The following is a 20,690-nucleotide window of genomic DNA, read 5'->3' as shown; positions in this document are numbered from 1 at the left end:
TAAATGTTAAAAATCTTTACTGATTTGCCAAGCAGGATGATTATTATACTGGAGGTGGTAGAACCACCATAATTTCAAATTTATTGAAGTAAAATCAAGTTTGAAGGATTTTATGTATTTAAGCCCCCAGAATTAGAAAAGACACATCCCAGGATAAGGCAGAACTTTAAGCAAAGAGTTGCCAGGAACCCTGTAGGAATATTCGAGAACATTACCGCTGTCTTCAGCCATGTGAAGGACAGATTGCACAGAAGGAATTCGGTTAAGATTTTTATTATTCCAGAGAAAAATTAGAATGTATCCATAAAAGAAATAGGAAGGGATATTTCAACTCACTCTCACAAATAGGTGTTTCATTATCCCAAATGGCAGTATTGCCTGAGATGATGCATGTGGCAGACGAGGAACCAATGAGTCGGTATCTAGAGGCAAAAAATAAGGAATATTAGGTTCCAAAGACGCAGGTCAACTATCCAGTTAAATTACTACTTCCAGAGATTACACTGTTACAGAATTCAGAGGGACATTTTCCACTTGTCAAAGAACTATCTATCACCTTCCCAAATTTCACATTCTTGGGACTTTGTTATTTTCTCTTCCATGCCTTCTCAGTTGGGTGGGCTTTCTCTTCTTTATTACCTTATGATATATTTTTATATAAATCAAAGATGAATTACAGTTTTTCCTATACATTTCATTTTCTTAAAAGACAACACAAGCTTCTTGAGTTCAGGGAAGTTGTCATATATATACATATGTATATGTGTATGTAGTCCTGTTGTATGTATTTCTATGCCTTGTAAGTATTAATGTATAGCTGCACGGATGGACTTTTATCAGTAAGATTCATTAAAGTAGGCCATTCACAGTGGTTCATGCCTGTAATCCCAGTGTGTTGGGGGGCTGAGGCAGGAGGATTGCTTGAGCTCAGGAGTTCGATAGAAGCGTGGGCAACATAGTGTGACCCTGTCTCTACAAAAAATTTATTAAAAAGCCAGGCATGGTGGCACATTCCTGTAGTCCTCGCTACTCAGGAGGCTGAGGCAGGAAGATTGCTTGAGCTGGGGAGGTTGAGGCTGTAGTGAGTGTTGATCATGCCACTACACTCCAGCCTGGGCAACAAAGCAAGACCTTGTCAGTAAGAAAGAAAAAGAGAGAGAGAGAGAGAGAGGGAGAGAGAAAGAGAGAGAAAGAGTGAGAGAGAGAGAAAAAAAGAGAGAGTGAGAGAGAGAGAGAAAGGAAGAAAGAAAGAGAAAGAAAGAAAGAAAGAAGAAAGAAAATGATTCGTAACTAGAACCAAAGGCAATCCAAGCTGATCAAAAAGAATTGAACACTTAATTGATACTTAAAATGTTAAAGTTAGCAATTCTCAATTAGTATATCTCAAACTGTTCAAAGTGTGCCATAAATTTGGAAGAATTTATAACATTTATTTTACTTCACCTGAGGCTCTCTGTTGTAATAGATGGTTGGGCCAAACTAGTCATAGTGAGGGTAGGGTCAAACTTGATAGTACTATACATGAAGGAATGAAGCAACGTAAAATAACAGTCATGGTTATTGGTATAGCTGAGAACTTTGTTTTATAAATATGTAGGAAAACCTGGTGGCATAAAGCTTTATTCAAACAACAAAACAGTGCCAAATGGAGATCAAATGAATAGTGAGAAAACAGTGGGTCCTTTTGAAGACACTTAACACATTGTTACATTATAGTAGCTATTATGTTGTAATTATTAATGACTTCAATGTCATTTTGGTTATTTATTATTATTATTATTATTATTATTTTTTTTTTTTTTTGAGATAGAGTTTCACTCTTGTTGCCCAGGCTGGAGTGCAATGGTGTGATCTCGGCTCACTGCAATCTCCACCCCCTAGGTTCAAGTGATTCCCCTGCCTCGTCTCTCAAGTAGCTGGGATTACAGGTGCATGCCATCACACCCGGCTAATTTTTGTATTTTTAGTAAAGATGGGGTTTCATCCTGTTGACCAGGGTGGTCTTGAACTCCTGACCTCAGGTGATTTGCCCACCTCAGTCTCCCAAAGTGCTGGGATTACAGTCAGGAGCCATTGAACCTGGACTTATTTTGTTTTTATAAATTAATTAATTTTTTTTATTATACTTTAAGTTCTGGGGTACATGTGCAGAATGTGCAGTTTTATTACATAGGTATACACGTGCCATGGCGGTTTGCTGTACCCATCAACCTGTCACCTACATTAGGTATTTCTCCTAATGCTATCCCTCCCCAAGGCCCCCACATACCAACAGGCCCCGGTGTGTGAGGTTCCCCTCCCTGTGTCCATGCGTTCACATTGTTCAATTCCTACTTCTCATTTTGTTTTTTAATGCCTTCTAGTATACCACCCAAAATGAAAGCATTCTCAATTGCGCTGCCAACACACATGCACACAAATAAAGAACAAATGAAGTGGACAAGTCTGCAATCCTATATTTGTACCTCCTTTTGTCTATTTGTCTTAGGAACAAGACATCCTGGAGACTCCTCTGGATTTTGACCTCACTGAGGTTATTTCTCCAAGTGTTCTTTTTGATTTTCTAATCACGGGGGTTGGGATAGGAATGGTGAAGCAAGTCCAAACTTAAGTTGGCATTTTTTTCCCTCCATACTATTGTTCAGTGTTGTAGTACTGAACATTTTAAATATGAGTCAAAAGATAACTTTATGTTCGCTGATCAAGGGGAACAGATAGAAGAATATTTTAATTTATGAAGCTTGTGTCCCAAAGTAGATTAAGTAATTGAACGAATAATGGTTTGAACTTTTCTCATTCAGAATGCTTATGAGGAAGTAAGGGAGAGAGATAAAATCCATGCTACTTATTTTAAGGAGAGCCAGGGGTTCTCATGTCCATTTGAACAGATTGAAGTCTTCACATCCTACCCTATCTTTTTGGATCTCCCGGGGAAGAGAGAGTTGTGGATTCACAAAGTTAAGCCATGGTTCAGGAAAAGCCATGATCATTTCATTATCAGAAACCACACACACAGCATGTGGGTAAACATGTCTAGACTTTTGGGAGTCTCCTCCCCAGAGCCCAAAGAGGGACAGTGAAGCCTGGGATATTAGTCCCATTTCCATTTTCCTTCTTAATCTATGTGCCTTGAACCAGGCGGATGGGTTACGAAAAAATGAGGATAAAAACCAAATCCTGTGAATTATTTAGGTTAGCACATGGTTAACCTTAAATAATGAGATTCAGAAAATATATTTAAGGATAGTTTATTTGAGCACAAAGCTTAAAGGTAGTCACATGGAAGACACCAACTCCAAATGAATGGGGTCAGCACTCCAAAGTGGAGGACGTAAGGTATCACTGATATAGGCAGAGACAGAGAAATTTTAGCAGGATTGTATTTTCCATATGGGACCATGCATAGTTACAGCACTTTGATTTGTTACAGATTGCTACATTCCAAGAAAGATTACTTTATTGCTCCTTGAAAAGGGATAGTGATGTGAGTGGGTCTTATCTCTAGCGCAATTTGGTTTTAACTATTTATAGGAAAAAAAGGCAGAAGTTACGGCTGCCTGCTGCATGGCTCAGGCTGCATAGCCACACTCTTCTTATGGCTCAGAATAATTTAAAGTTCCCCCAGCTATAAGTTTGAATTGTTTTAAGTTAGAATTATTTAATTTCACAATATACAATTCTTTGGTAGGAATCCCATTCCCTTGGAAATTTAGTAGTAACTTAAAAAAAAAACTTTTTATTTTGAGATAATCAGATTCACATGCAGTTGTAGGGAATAGTCCGGAGAGATCCCAGGTACACTTTACTCAATTTCCCTCTAATAATAACATTTTGTAAAACAATAGTGCAACATCAAACTCAAGATATTGAGACAGGTACGATCCACCAGTTTTGTTCAAATTTCCTGTTTTACCTGTACCCATTTGTGTGCATGTCTGTTTATGCACATGTGCTTGTGTATTTACTTTTATATAGTTTTAAAAAAATAGACTTTGTGTTTTAGCACAGTTTTTGGTTCACAGCAATAATGAACAGAAGATACAGAGATTTCCTATATACTCCCTGCTCCTACACATGGATAGCCTCCCCTATTATAAACAGCCTTCACCAGGGTGGTACATAATTTTGCAACTGACGAACTTACACTGACACATCATGGTCACCCCAAGTCCATAGTTTATATTAGGGTACACTCTTGGTATTGCACATCATATGATTTTGGATAAATTTATTATGACATGTACCTACTGTGATGGCATCATACAGAGTAGTTTCACTACCCTCAAAAATCTGTGCTCTGCTTATTCATCCCCTTCTTCCCTAACCCCTGGCAACTGCTGATCTTTTTACGTCTCCATAGTTTTGCGTTTTCCAGAATGGTGTATAGTTGGAATCATATACTACATAGGCTTTTCAGATTGGCTTCTTTCCCTTAGTAATAGTGAAAAAAGGTTCATTATTTAAGGTTCCTCTATGTCTCTTCATGGCTTGATAGCTCATTTCTTTTTGGTATTGAATAATATTCTATTGTATGGATGTACCACAGTTTATCCATTCCCTTGCTAAAGGACATCTTGATTGCTTCCAAGTTTTGGCAATTATGAATAAAGCTGTTATAAACATCTGCGTGCAGATTTTTTTGTGTGTGAAGCTGAGATTTCAATTCCTTTAGATAAATAAATACCAAGGAGGATAACTGCTGGATAATATGGTAAGAGTATGTTTATTTTTATAAAAAACTGTCAAAACATCTTTCAAAGTCGTGGTACCATTTTGCATTCCTACCAGCAATGCATGAGAATTATTTTCCCCTCACCCCCGAAATATATGGACGTCTTAATCCCCAGTTCCTATTAATGTGACCTTATTTGGAAACACGGTCTTTGGAGAGGCAATCAAGTTAAGATGAAGTCATTAGTGTGGGCCCCAATCCAATATGAGTGGTGTCCTTATTGAAAGAGGGAATTCTGGGCTGGGTGCAGTGGCTCATGCCTGTAATCCCAGCACTTTGGGAGGCCGAGGCGGGTGGATCACGAGATCGGGAGATTGAGACCATCTTGGTGAACACGGTGAAATTCTGTTTCTACTAAAAAAAAAAAAAAAAAAAAAAAGAACTTTGGACACAGAGGGAAGACAGCCGTTTGAGGACAGCAGAGACAGAAACTAGAGTTCTGCTGCTACACGCCAAGGCCTGGGGCTTCAGAAACTGGAAGAAGCAAGAGGGATCCATTCCTACAGGTTTTTTGGAGGGAGCATGGCTCTGGCTCTGCCAACACCTTGATTTTGCACTTCCAGCCTCCAGAACAGAACTGCAAAAACTTCATTTGTATTAAGCCACCTGTTTTGGAGTACTCTCTTACAGCAACCCTAGCAAACTATTTGTGCTATTACCATTACGATTTCTCTCACACAGCTGCTCAATTGCCTTCCTTTTCCTCCAGCAATGTCTACTTTGGGTTAAGGCTGTTTGTGTGCTTTGAGTATACTCTTCCCCCATTTTCTTCCTTCTCACCCAATGAATGCCACACTTTTCATATATGCACAGCCTTGGTTTCCAGCAAGGATACAGATGATTTTCCCCCTGATTTTGTCATACCTTTGTTCATTTCAGTCAGGAGCTAAACACCTGTGTTGAAGCCTTTAAAGAGCAGATGGTAATAGCTTAGTTGTCCTTTCTGAGATGTGACTAGAAGGTAGTATGGCTGTGCTAGAACTCTTGAACCAAGAGACGTTGCTGCCAACTCACCCTTTATTACAAGAATAATTAATTTGGGATCCGAACTGGATGTCTTTGATCACATGCACATTGCCATTCACAGGATCTTTAGGATTACGACATGATTTACCTACAGGAAAGAAACAGAATTTTGGAGCCAAGTAGAGCACACTGCATTTTTTTTCAGTACATAAGGTCTCAACCTGCCTGTAGCTTACTGAGGAACACTCGCAGTTCTGATGGTTCCACAGATTTTGCTACCTTGAGGAAACTCACCAGACTGCCTCGGGATCAGCTCCCTTTCAAAAACAAACTTCCCTTTCAGATCTGTTTCATTCCCATATTATGCCCCCAGAAAAATGTAAACTTTGTTATTATCTGTAATTCAATTCAACTGGTATAATCCAAAGATCTCAAAGCCCAAAATTGTCACATCTTTGAGTTATTTAATCCACTTCTTTTTCTTGTCCCAAGTCATTCATTACTTAATTTTAGTCATGAAAATGGGAGACCCCCAGTGAATCGGGATTTTCCCTCAATCATGTCCTGCAATGACTGTTTCTCATGAAATAAACTTGTAATGAAGGCGCCAGGAACTGAAAGCAGTAACAAGGTATGATCTACAAGAATAATTCTTGTATGTATTGCACCTTGGCAAACTAATTGTCATATGCAACTCAGTTACAAAATCTGAACAAATTGAATCAGATCTTACAGATACTTGACTAACAGAGGGGTTCCCACTCCAGAGTTACTTACGTGTACACTTGTCCTTAGCACTTGTCCAGACTGAGTTTTTTAGGCAGATGATAGAAAATGGTTTTCCATGATAACCAGGGAGGCATTCATACTTCAGATGTGTTCCAACGGGAAACTCAGATGCATCAGTTAGGTTGGTAGGCCTGGCAAATGGAAGCTGTTCTGGGGCATTGCATTGATCTGGGGATCAAGACCACAACAGCATCTAAGTTAATGGAGAAATGACTTTTTTTTTTTTTTTTTTTTTTTTTTCAGACTGGAGTGCAGTGGTGCCATCCTCTGCCTCACAGGTTCAAGCAATACTCCCTGCCTCAGCCTCCCAAGTAGATGGGATTACAGGCACCTGCGACCACATCCGGCCAATTTTTGAATTTTTAGTAGAAATGAGGTTTTACCGTGTTGGCCAGGCTGGTCTCAAACTCCTGACCTCAGGTGATCTGCCCACCTCTGCCTCCCAAAGTCCTGGGATTACAGGTGTGAGCCACCATGCCCTGTTGAAATTCCCACTCTACTTCCTCTTTCTCTCCAATATACTGCATAGATGTGATCAAAAAAGAAAAAGAATACTTCAATAATAGCCAAGGGAGCTGAGTGTGGTGGCTCATGTCTGTAATGTCAGCACTTTGGGAGACCAAGGTGGGTGGGTCACTTGAGGTCAGAAATTCAAGACCAGTTTGGCCAAGATGGTGAAACCCCGTCTCTACTAAACGTACAAAAACTTAGCAGAGCATGGTGGCATGTGCCTGTAGTCCAAGCTACTTGGGAGACTGAGGCAGGAGAATCATTTGAACCCAGGAGGCGGAGGTTGCAGTAGAGCCAAGATTGTGCCACTGCACTCCAGCCTGGGTGACAGAGCAAGACTCCATCTTAACAATAATAATAGTAACAATAATAGCAAAGAGATTGATTCCTTTAGAACTTTGGTCCCCAACCTTTTTGGCACCTAAGACTCATTTTGTGGAAGACAATTTTTCCTGGAATGGAGGGTGCAGGGGAATGGTTTTGAGATGGAACTGTTTCACCCAGATCATCAGGCATTAGGTTCTCACAGGGAGCATGCAACCTAGATCCCTCGTATGCACAGTTCACAATAGGGGTTCTGCTCCTATGAGAATCTAATGCTGCCACTGATCTGACAGGAGGTGGAGCTCAGGCAGTAATGCTTGGCTGCTCACCTCCTACCGTTCTGCCCAGTTCCTAACGGGCCACCGGACAGTACCGGTTCATGCCCCAGGGGTTGAGGACACCTGTTTTAAAAGATGCCTTAGAAATGGGCTTAAAAAAAAATCAGCACCCATCCATTTAAAAAGTCTCTGCTAGTTTGAAGACAACTAAACTATATATCATCTTTCACTAAACGGGAAGCTGCAATTCACAGCTTCTAATCTTAGTTAATCAGTAAGTGCCTGTGGTGTAGCTTCGTCTCTCCCATTCTCATTTATCATACTTTCTTGTGACAAGCTACACTCATGCATTCTACCATCCACCTTCATGCTCAGTGGGCACTCAGATTCAGTGGGAGTACACATCTCCTCTTTGGCCCTCGGTAGCAGTCACCAGTGTTGGAAGTCTGTTGCCAAGTCAATCCTGAGCACAAAGAGTGAACAAAGCTCAACAACTAAAGCTATACTTTACCATAAAGAAGCGTGTATTTTCTCATAGATATTTCAAATTAAATACTAGAGTCAGCTAGGCCCCTTAAGGCCTTGTAGATTTAACTAAAAGCAACAAAAATCACAGTTAGAGTCAAACAATATGTAATCAAGAAGATACATATGTTGAAAAGAATAGCATTTTACTATAGTTTTGGAAATCTCTTGTTTGTTTTCTTTTGTTTTCATTTCTGCTCCTTCCCACACCTTCCACTAATAAATTCAAATTCTGAAGGATAGATTGAGGCCAGAGGTCAATTTTATTAGACTTAAAAGAACCAACTTTTGACTTGGTACAAGGATGCCCTTGTCTATGCTTCCTGCTTCATCTCGTGCCACTCGGTCCCCTCACCAAGGTGTGGCCCTTTCCCCTTTTTCAGTTTCCTGAAGACACACATTTTTCCCCTATGACATTCCTCTGTATGACACGCTTTTATCTTCGCTCTGACTTCAGTTCTTCCTCCAGGTGTCTGCTAAAATGGCACTTTCTTATCGAAGCCTTCCCTGGCCAGTCTATGTCCATACCACCCTGAACACACCCAATCTAGTCTGATGCCTTCCCTGACCCTCTCAGGCATTTGGAATCTAAACTACTTCCCTCTACCCCACCCTATAATAATTCCCAGTCGGATCCTTTCCTTTTCCTTTCATACCAGTAATTGTTTGTTATTGCAATTTGTGCTTTTTAACTTTGTGTGCTTTTAGAAGGATCTATTTATCTCAAAAGATATTAGATGTGTATAATTTGAGGGCAAATGATGATGTATCTTTTGTACCTCTAAATTAATATCTAGCCCTTGTGCTTAACACTCAGTTATAAGCACTCAGTGCATATTTGTTGCAATGAACAAACAATTGAAGAATTACTTATAAAAAAAATGAAGAGTCCAAGCTATGTCCCCAGAATCTCTGATTTAGTGGGTCTGGGTTAGAGCCCAGGAGTTTATATTTTAAAAAAGTTTCACAGCCAATTTTGGTAGATAACAGCACTTTGAGAACCACGTATATATAAAAAAACATGAATAAAACATTTCCTGTGATTTTCAATGTTATGCATTCACCTTTCCTGTATTTGATACGTGGTATGAAATACAATTTTGATATGTGTCTTATACATTGATGCCAGACAAAGGAAGAGATTCCAAGTGGGGCTCCTAGCACCAAAAGCTGTATTGAGAGGGGTAAATATTACAGCAAAACTTGCAATGAGAGGTTAGAACTAGATCAACACAACAAAGCAAATATAATGAACCATTCTTGGAAAGAAAGAAGTTCCTTCCACTTAATTACCTAATATTCCTACCTCCATAGTAGTGTAGGCATAGTATAGGTAATAATATAAAGTAAAGTTGTATAATAGCTCAAAAAAGGAATATATGAGCCTTCAACAAAGAAAGCTTGATATAGTTTCCTTTCCCTCATTTATTACTAATCCCTCAATTTGTGGCTAGTTCATATGATAAATATATTAATATAAACTCCATAAACTCAAGATCTACCATAAGTTTAAAAAGTTTTTATAGCTTTATTAAGATATATTACATACAATGATTGATGAGTATTTAAAGAGTACAGTTTGATTACTTATATATATGCCCTGCGAAACCATCACCAAATGAAGACAACAAACATTTCCATCATACTCTTCACCCCTACACAGTTCCCTCATGTCCTTCTGTAATACATCCAAACATCCACTTCCTTCTCTTGGCAATCTTCGACCTATTTTCTCTTACTACAGATTGATTCGACTTTCTAAAATTTCATGTAACCCGAATCACTTCATTTATGTCCTATCGTATAAAGGAAATCATTCAGATTTTTTTTTTTAATGTTTTAGCCTTTACACAGCATAATTAGAGTTCTATCTCAGTTGCTGCACATATACAAATTGTTTCCTTTTGTTGCTGGGCAATATTCAATTGTATAAATATATCTTAATTTAGTTTATCCATTCACTTGTTGAGGGACATTTGGATTGTTTCCACTTGTTGACTATTACAAACAAAACTGCTGTGAAAATTCATGTACAAGTCTTTGTGTGGACATATGATTTCATTTCTCTTGGGTAAAAACCTAACCGTAAAATGCTGAGTAACACGACAGTGTGTGTGTCTAAGGTTTGAAGAAACGGTTGAACTATGTTCTAAAGTTAATGTTGTAATTTTACCTGCCAAGTAGCAATATATTATAATTCCAGTTACTCCACTTTATTGCCAAAACTTGGCTTGGTCGATCTTTTTAATGTTAGCCATTCTAGTGGGCATATATTGTTATCTCCTTTCATTTTTTTTCTTGTATGACTCAGCCCAATTTCACGCACTCCTGGTTCAGACCTTCCATTCAAAGCAAGTTGATTTGTTCTGTGCTATACACACAATTAACACATCATCACTTTCATGTCTGTTCAAATATGAGCTGTCAACCCGAAGTACACTCTGCTTTCCATTCTGCACACTTACCCTTTAAGGAATAGACTTGCACTTGCTTTGCTTAGGCACCTCTATCAGTTTAAAAAAAGAGCATGCACTTTCAAAAATATAAAGTTATAAGTTATGTATCTACACAAATACATAAATTATATGTCTAAATATAAATTTTTGAAATGTAATACAGATAAAATAAACATTTTAAATGCTCTGTTAATCATGATCACTTTACACAATCATTAGTTGACATCTAAAGGGACAAAAAACAGCCACAGTGAGTTTCTCTGGTCACAGTAGTGAACGTAAAGCTGTATTTCAACGGTCTTCCTGATATTTTCTAGATTTTTTGGTTTCATCAAGTTGTGATCAGTTGTGATTAGATTGACAGCATTTCTTTCTCTTAATGTCTCTGACAAAAGAAATGTGCATATATGTGTCTTTGCGGGGAGGGTGAGAGGGATTGTCAACTCTGCCATTTTCTTGTTTTCTGGAGTTGGTTTTATTGCAGTGATCTTCACCCAGTATTTCTGTGTAGGACACTTTCGATGTTACCTGTCCAAATGTGAAGGTTATTTTAGATAACAGTAGATAATATAAATCATACATCCACTCATCTCATCTGAGCATATGTAAACCAGAATAAAGCACAGAAAGCAAATTGGAACTTCCCTTCTTGCACCTTTACCTAGCAGGGGTAACCAAACCACATCCTCCATGAGGACCACATGAGGGCGCCAGAGTCCACCCTACCTTAAACACTCCCTGTTAAAGCTTGGTGTACTATTCTTAGGGCTCACAATGTGGTCTATCCCCATGAATGTGAGCCGGAGAATATGTCTTTTGCTGTTGTTGGATGAAGTCATCTATATATGTCAATTATATCCAAGTGGATTGATGGTGCTGTTGAGTTCAGGTATGTCCTTACCGATTTTCTGCCTGCTGAATCTGCCCATTTCTGATAAAGAGACTTCAGCACCTTTATCTTTTCCTGATATAAGTGCTGAAGTCTCCAACTATGACAGTACATTCGTCTATTTCTCCTTGCAGTTCTATCGGCTTTGCCCCACATATTTTGTTTCTCTGTCAGGTGGATACATATCAGATATTGTTATGCCTTCTTGGAAAATTAGCCCATTTATCATTATACGATGCCCCTCTTTATCCCTAATAATCTTCCTTGGTCTGAAGTCTGCTGTGTTTGAAGTTAACACAGCTACTTCTGCTTTCTGTGACTAGCATTAGCATGGTATATCTTTATCCATTTACTTTTAATATATATTGTCCATATTTAAAATGGGCTTATAGGGAGTACACAATATATAGCTGAATTTTGTTTGTTGACCGACTCTGATGATCTGTTTTAATTGGTGCATTTAGATCATTGACACTCAAAATGATGGTTGATATAGTTGGTTTAATATGTTACTGGTTTCTATTCGTTGCCTTTGTTCTCTTGTTCTCTGTTCCTGCTTTTTGTTTTGCATTCTTTTCCTGACCTTTATTTTATTTTATTTTTATTTTTGAGATAAGAGTCTCACTCTTTCGCTCAGGCTGGAGTGTAGTGGCGTGATCTCGGCTCACTGCAACCTCCGCCTTCCAGGTTCAAGAGATTCTCCTGCCTCAGCCTCCTGAGTAGCTGGGATTACAGGCACCCACCATCATGCCCAGCTAATTTTTGTAGAAATGGGTTTTTACATGTTGGTCAGGCTAGTCTCGAACTCCTGACCTCAGGTTATCTACCCCGTCTCCTAAAGTGCTGGGATTACAGATGTGAGCCATTGTGCCTGGCCCCCTTTATTGTTTTAACTAAGCATTTTATATGATGCAATTCATTCTTCCTTACTGGCATATCAATTGTACTTCTTTTTTTCACTTTTTTCAGTGGTTGCCCTAAGTTTGCAGTATCTATTTGCAGCTAATCTAAGTTCTCTTTCAAATATTACTATACCATTTCATGGGTAGTATGAGTACCCTATAATGACAAAACAATCCTAGTTCCTCTGCTATTTTTTATATAGAAATAAATATCCCCATAAACTGTCCTATGCAACCTGTTTCTAGATTCACTCTTTAAGCACTAGTAAAGCCGTACTCTTTTCTCTCACCCTTTCCTGATCATAGGGGCTAAGATTTCTCTCTTTTCAGTGATCCTGCAGTCTTGCACAACTTCTTAGTCATGATTTTTCAGACATGCATGGGGGTTTTCAGATTACAAAACACTGTCACATGCACTACCCCACCTGATTTTCAAAACACCTCTCTCAGAAATCAGGATGTCAGTCGTGCTCATTTTATACATGTGGACACTGAACGTCAGTGGTGTGACTTAAGTTGCTGGGTCCACAGCCCCAGTTGGTAAGTAGCAGAGTCTGGAAAAACCAGAACACTGGCTTCCTAAAAAGTAGATTTCATAAAACTCCACCAGCTACTTCTATATGCATACACCTTGGGTGCATAGCTCTTTCTCTTACACTTCTTTTAAACTCCAAAGGACTGTACACACTGGAAGCATCCATCAGCATTTTAAAATTGAAATTACTTCAGCAACAAAATTTCTAGGTAGTTTAGCCTGTTTCACATTTGGAGGTTATTGTGAGAACCTCAGTAAGCACTGACAACAGATTGCTTAACTTACTGGGCATGCTTCTCTCCTAAAAATAAAATTGTAAGTTTTATCATATCTCTCCACCTGACAGGTTGCTTTCTGGTGCCTAAGGAGATAAAATATTAATAACAACTCTTGGGGGAACTTGATTTTATTTCCCCCTTGCTCTTTTAGAGAAGAAGGAACACTCAAATAATGAATGCAAAACGTCTAGTGGCAGAGAAGGACGAACCCTGACTTGTCAGGAAGAGGCAGGACCAAAACAACTAACTGTTGAACTGCCGCTTCAAATGAGATGTTGCCAGTGAGTCCAGGCAACCAAGAAGACTTCTGGGGAGCCCAAAAATAATAATAGAAGAGTTGTAATTGAAGATGTTTACCTACTTTAAGTTAAAAAAAAGGAAGAGGTGTGGCCTCAACTTTTCCATAGTAGTTATAATAGGCTTTATTTTGTACTAAACACATCACTAAAATGCAAACTGTAAACATATCTACTGTCCCTTCTACTTGCAGGTGTTACACTGCATGTTCTGGGGCTTCCCTTGCTCTTCTAACGCCCAAGTGCCTGGCATGCATCTGTCTTAAAGTAAGCTGTCAATCAAGCGCATGGTGATGATGGCGGTGGTGGCTTGGGGTTGGGGATGAGGACAGTTCCATGCGGGGCATCCCTAGGACTGCTTGTTTAAGCACCATTGGGAGCAAAATGCAGAGGCAATGGTTGGGGGATAGAAATGGACTCGGGGACAGGCCCTGTGTTGGACACTCGACAGGCTTTATGCCATTGAGGCAGGAACTCCACAATATACAGATATCAATGTCCCCATTTTACAGAAGAGCAAACAGACTTAGGTGTGCTAACCTGCCTCACAGTTAAGTTTCTAGGACCAGAACTCAGGTTTGTCGGATCCCCAAGTCCTCTTTCGCTAGGATCAACGCTATGCTCCGCTATAGCCAGCCTAGACCGAATACACAAAGGCAAGGAATTTTGTGCGGCACCCATTCAGCATCTGCTCCTTCCTCTGCGCTGGTCATGACTTAAGCCCCTGCACGTGGAAACTCCATGCTTACCCAGAAGCAGCGAGGGTCTCCAGTGCGCAGAAGGATCCCAGACTCGCCGCCCTGCCGGTTCGCGCACTCAGCCCACCCATCACACTGCCTTCGGATCCGGGCGCCCAGAGCAGCGCAGCCCAGTGCAGCACGAGAGTTCTCTGCGGGGCCCCGGGTGCCTCGTCCGCCCGGGCGCCTCCCCACTCCCGCCCGCGTCTCACCCTAGGCCACTGCCAGCGTGAGCAGCACCACAACCGCCGGTAGGGATCCTCCGCAGCAGAAGGCGAGACGGGGCGCCGGCGGCCGACATGCTCCCGGGTTCTCGGAGAAGAGACCCCTAACCTCCCGAAGCACATCTATAAACCAGATTTGATCTCAAAGAAAACTGAAATAAGAGGAAAAGCCCAGTGCAAAGAGGAGTGACCAATCATTGTGCTCCGCGCCCAGAGTATGGGTTCGGGGACAAAGTGCTTTTCACCAGCTTCCCCTTAATGGGCGAGGCCATGTTTACTCCCCATTTGCATTGTTTCAAACGGGTTTCGCTGGCAGAGCCCACCTTGCGGACCCAGGTGAAGCAGCAGATCTTGACAATGCTTGGACTTCCGATGGATGGCGCGTGCGAGGCTCTGCGCTTCCAGACAAAGGCGGTGGATGATGGCAGCTCGCCTCCAAACACCCTGTTTGACTATTCCTCTTTGCAAGAATGTGTGTGGGAAGGTCAGTTAATGAAATGCCTGGTCTCTGTGTTGAAGGGCAATTGCAGGCGATGTGTACAGTGTACAGAGAATGTGAAGAACCAATTTATTTATCGTGAATTGAGATATCATGCCATTGTTGACTTTTTAAAAAAGGAGGGACAATTAGATATACATTTAAAAAATGTAAATCTGTGTATCGTATGGAGACTAGATTAAGGCAATAATGGAGAGGGGAGACGAGTCAGGGAGCTTTTGCTGACATCCAATTGAGGTTTGATGGTGGCTCTCACTGGGTGGATAAAGTGGACAATTAACAAAGATACTGTAGATGAATGAACAGTTGCTCATGTACTGGATTTTGGTCACTTCCTTTCTTAACGTTAGTGGTGAGAAGAAAGCAATCAAGAGTTAGCTCCAGGATTAGAAATGAATGGTGGTGCTACTCATTGAAATAAGAAATATGGATGGAGGAGTGACAGATTTAGGGCAGAGGGTTAAGTATTCAAGGATGAATTTATTCTTATGTATCTGTGACCCTGTGCCCTTTAACCAATATTTCTCCATCTCCCATTGTCTCTCCCTTCCCCAGCCTCTGGTAACCAGTATTCTACTCTTTACTTCTATGAGATGAGCTTTTTTAGATTGCACATATGACTTGTATCACACAGGATTTGCCTTTCTGTGCCTGATTTACTTCACTTAATATAATATCCTCTAGGTTCATCCATGTTGCTGCAAATGATAGGATTTCATTCTTTCTTATGGCTGAATAGTATGCCCTTGTGTATATATACCACATTTTATTTATCTATTCGTCCATTGGTGAACACTTGGGTTGATTCCATACCTTGGCTATTGTTATTAGTGCATCAGTGAATGTGAGAGTGCAGATATCTTTTCATCATACTGGCTTCCTTTCTTTTGGGTATATACCCGGTAGTGGGATTGTTGGATCACATGGTAGTTCTACTTTTAATTCTTTGAGAAACCTCCATACTATTTCCCATAATGGTCATATTAATTTGGATTCTCTAACAGTGTGTAAGAGGTCTCTATTTTCCACATCCTCACCAGCATTTGTTATCTTTTGTCTTTTTGATAAGAGCTCTGATCACTAGGGTGAGGTGGTATCTCTCTGTGGTTTTATTTGTATTTCTCTGATGACTAAGAATATTGAGCATTTTGTTTTATATTCATTGGCCATTTATATGTCTTCTTTTGAGGGATGTCTGTTCAAGTCTTGCGCCCACTTTTAAATCATATTATTATTATTATTTTTGCTGAGTTCTTTGAGTTCCGCAGATATTCTGGATATTAACCCCTTGTCAAAGCCATAGTTTGCAAATATTTTCTCACATTCTGTAGGTTTTTTTCTTCACTCTGTTGTTTCCTTTGCTGTATCCCATAAACATGCACAATTATTATGTGCCATTGAAAAAATAGCAATAAAAAATTATCCAAGAATGAGAGAAAAGGAGGAGTGTGTGGTAGGCTGAATAATGTTCCCCCAAAATGTCCACATCCTACTCCCTGGAATCTGTGAGTGTTACCTTGTATGGTTTAGGACTTTGCAGTTGGATTAAATTAAGGATACTGAGATGGAAAGAGTGTCTTGGAGTAGCTAAGTGAACCTGATATGATCACATGGATCCTTACAAGAAGGCAGTAGACCAGAAGGCAATGATGAAAGCAGAGCTCAGAGTGTTGCTGCCGTGAGCCAAGGAATGAATGCCAATGCCCCTTAGAGGCAAGAAACAGGTTCTCCACTAGAGCTTTCAGAAGGAATCAGTCTTTTCAACACCTTGGTTTTCATCCTGTAAGACTCACTGTGGACTTCCGATCTCCTGAAATGTGAAAGAATAAATTTGTGTTGTTTTAAACCACACGATAATTTGTTACAGAAGCAACAGGAAACCAATGTGGGATTTCCTATCGGTTCCTATCGCTAACCGAAGCGATAGCGCCACCAAGGTTGAGCTGTGAAAGTTTTTCATTGTTGTTGTGTTTTAAACTGAGAAAGCCTTGGGCATGGGACAGATGGGGTTTAGTGAAGGCCAGGAGGTGTAAGAATGTTTAGGAAAAGATTGGGGATGTAGGTTATTTGTTGATTATGAAAATGGACTTCCAAAAAGGCACAAGAGGACTTCTGTAAAAGATAATGGATGGGAGATGGTCAAAATCACAGGAGTCAATGAGACTGTTGAAGAAGAGCATGTAAAATTAATGAAAGGAAGATCTGAATGGAAATACATGATCCATATCCATGCAGGGGTTCTTTTCTTAACTTTTAAGTTTAGGGGTACATGTGCAGGTTTATTACATAGGTAAACTTGTGTCATGGGGGTTTGTTGTACAGATTATTTCACCACCCAGGTATTAAGCCTAGTACCATTGGTTATTTTTCCTAATCCTCTCCTTCCTCCTACCCTCTACCCTCCAATAGACCCCAGCATGTGTTGTTCCCCCACATTTGCTCATGTGTTCTCATCATTCAGCTCCCACTTATAAGTGAGAACATGCAGTATTTGGTTTCCTGTTCCTGCATTAGTTTGCAATTGATAATGGCCTCTAGCTCCATCCATGTCCCTGAAGAGGACATGATCTCATTCTTTTTTATGGCTGCATAGTATTCCATGGTGTATATGTAGCACATTTTCTTTATCCAGTCTATCACTGATGGGCACTGAGGTTGATTCCATGTCTTTGCTATTGTGAATCATCATGCAGGGATTCTTAATATCTTTATGTATTATGTATACCCCTTTGCCTGGCTGGTCAAAATTATGAATCCCTTCTCAGAGCTGTTTTTTGTAATGTGTAAGTAAATCACATAGGACTATAAAGAAAGCCAATAATGTCAAAACACAGTGATAGCCATAAACCTTTGGAGTTCTGTGGCTCCTAAGACAAGAATCTGGGACATACAGTTTGGTAGAAACAGGAGTCAGTTGTTTCCAATGCTGGAGTTGGAAAGAGTTGTGTGAGGATGGAGTAATTCTAAATATCAAAGGCTGTAGAGAGGTGAGCAGAATGAGGGTTGAGTAGATAATTTAGCAGACATTTCAGTAAATGTGTTAAGCTCTTTCTCCTGCATGCATAACTGATTCGTCATGGAGTAAAGATGCATAAGGTAGAAAACTATTCTCTACTCAGTGCAGCTTCACTAATGGAGACCCATGTATACATGGGCCAACACACCTGTGTCACTCAGGATGTATAGTCTCAGCTCACACAAACATTCCCGAATACTGCCTTACTTCATCTGACTGTCTTACTCAAGTCTCAGCTCCTCCTCCACTAGGTGAGAAAGGCTATGTTCCAAAGGCTACGTGTGTTTCTTATTTTTCATTGATTTCCATTAGGTTTTCTCCCAATATTCTACTGGAGGAAATGTCTACTGTGATCGTATCACTTATCATACTTTTTAATACATCCAGTGTCATTCTTTGCCAGGCGTGGTGGCTCATGCCTATAATCCCAGCACTTTGGGAGGCCGAGGTGGGTGGATCACAAGGTCAGGAGTTCGAGACCAGCCTGGCCAACATGGTGAAATCCCCATCTCTACTAAAAATTCAAAAATTAGCCTGGTTGGTGGTGCACCTGTAATCCCAGCTACTTGGGAGGCTGAGGCAGGAGAATTGCTTGAACCCCGGAGGTGGAGGTTGCAGTGAGCCGAGATCACGTTGCTGCACTCCATCCTGGGTGACAGAGTAAGACTCTGACTAGAAAAAAAAAAAATTTAATCTACATATATATTTGCACAAGTATGTAAGGATATATGTACAAGAATGCTCACGACAGCTCACGCCTGTAATCCCAGCACTTTGGGAGGCTGAGGCGAGTGGATCATGAGGTCAAGAGATTGAGACCATCCTGGCTAACACGGTGAAACTCTGTCTCTACTGAAAATATAAAAAAGTTAGCTAGGTGTGGTGGTGGGCGCCTGTAGTCCCAGATACTCAGGAGGCTGAGGCAGGAGAATGGCGGGAACCCGGGAGGTGGAGCTTGCAGTGAGCCGAGATCGCACCACTGCACTCCAGCCTGGGCGACAGAGGGAGACTCCGTCTCAAAAAAAAAAAAAAAAAAAAGCTCACTACATTTCATATTTTATAATGGAAATCCTAGAAGATAACCAATAATAAATCATAAAAGTAATGTGCTTGGGGTAAACATATGTGTCTTTTTTAAAACTGTAAGTGGTATTATACTACATCATTTACATCTTCTTCTTTTCCACTTAGGACTTCCTGTACATTTTTTCACGTTAGCACTTTTAGACCTACCTTAACATAATTATCTTGCGATTTAGTCTTCCTCTAACTGATGATAAAAAATGATTGACCATCCCATGAGGAATTTTGATTTGTGATTTTTCAAAAAATACCCCTGTAGTTTCTCTTTTTTATAAGCTTTTTCTCACAAGCAATTCTCTCCTCTGCTCTCAAACGCTAAGCTAGATCAGTGTTTTATAAACACTTTATGAAATGCTTATAGTCAACTCTTTCAAAAGACTGTATCAACAAACTTAGTATTAGTACATATACCCACTAGGAGCATGTGAGTAAACCTGGATGCCTCATTGAGTATAAATTTCACATGCAATCTTGTTTTGCTCATATATCAGTCCATTAAAAAAAACCATCTCTTCCTGCCCCTCAAAACCTACAGCACTCAACTAAGGAGGCTACCAGTTAACAGTCTCTTATAGGAATTATAAAAATGTATTCTAATTACTATGTTAATATGCATAATTCCCCTCGATCCTTTAAAAAATTAGGGAGATAGGAAAATATCAACAAATTAGAATCCAGTGATTGAGATTTGAGTTCAACAACCTCATTAAACTAAACGGAAACTGAGGACCATAGAAATGATGTTAATTAAGCACAGTCTGCACAGGCTAATGCTTTTCCCACAATTAGTCTCTTGCTTCTGCGGCAAGGAAAGTGAAGCCAGAGATAGCTGTACTGAAATCAGGATGATAATCTCTTCCGTCATATCAGAATAATCTCTCCAGTCATAACTACAGCCGCTGATCAGGAGTCCCTGCAAAAAGTCCTCTATTTCATCTCAGTAAATAAGGACTTTTCCTGCCTCTCAGTTGCTATAAAATTTAGTTGCTATTGCCAGATAAAACTGCCCAGTAAGGAGAAAAAAAGAATAACATTATGAGGTGTGGAACGGGGGCAGGCAGGGAAGAGACAGAAATATAGGTCTTGTTCTGGAGACAGCAGAAATTTCCCTGTTTAAATGTGTTACATCAAAAGACTCAAACTGGTTGCACTCCAGAAAATCAAAGAATCCTGTAATAGGAACAAACTCAGCAAAGGTGTCAACAGATCACTTCTGAAAAGAATAAAACAGCAAAGTTGATGACACAAAACATACATATTAACAAACAAACATATTAGCCAACATACATGGACCTTCCTCTTCCCTAACATTAATTTAAGTGTTGAATAAGTCATATTAGCTAGCTCTAAGAGCTTTTTATATACCAGGCACTGTGCTAAGTGCTTTAAATGAATCCCACTTAAACTTTACTCATAACCAATAAGGAAGGTACTAAATCAATTTGGATATGTATAAACACTTTTAAAATATACATAACCTTCTGAAGGTCACATTCCTGTTTTTATCTGCGGACTATGGCAAATAATTTTAGAATCACTATGTATAACAACTAAAATGGCTATATAAATGTCCCCCCTTCTTTTATTACTAAAAATGATGAGTAAGTGGACATCACCAGGAATTTGAAAGATTTTTAATTTTAATTTTAAT

At 39.9% G+C, this 20,690-nt stretch overlaps 2 protein-coding genes across 5 annotated transcripts in view; both read right to left on the bottom strand.

Annotated features, from left to right (window-relative positions):
- LOC105484964 (complement C3b/C4b receptor 1 (Knops blood group)) overlaps window positions 1–20,690 on the bottom strand; it is a 235,838-nt gene that overhangs the window by 50,150 nt on the left and 164,998 nt on the right. The gene's annotated exons all lie outside the window — the stretch shown is intronic.
- LOC105484876 (complement C3b/C4b receptor 1 like) overlaps window positions 1–20,690 on the bottom strand; it is a 99,273-nt gene that overhangs the window by 50,149 nt on the left and 28,434 nt on the right. For all 3 annotated transcript variants that reach the window (XM_071079576.1, XM_071079582.1, XM_024793822.2), the window contains exons 2-4: window positions 6,476–6,655; window positions 5,747–5,846; window positions 337–422 (exon numbers count right to left, since the gene is read on the bottom strand). In XM_071079576.1, the coding sequence (XP_070935677.1) occupies window positions 337–422; window positions 5,747–5,846; window positions 6,476–6,655 (366 nt within the window). The remainder of the gene's footprint in view (window positions 1–336; window positions 423–5,746; window positions 5,847–6,475; window positions 6,656–20,690) is intronic.

Source organism: Macaca nemestrina, chromosome 1 (genome assembly GCF_043159975.1).
Source record: "Macaca nemestrina isolate mMacNem1 chromosome 1, mMacNem.hap1, whole genome shotgun sequence".
Classification (NCBI taxonomy): Eukaryota; Metazoa; Chordata; class Mammalia; order Primates; family Cercopithecidae; genus Macaca; species Macaca nemestrina.
The sequence above is the reverse complement of the archived record's forward strand: the minus strand, read 5'-3'. Positions and strand labels throughout refer to the sequence as shown.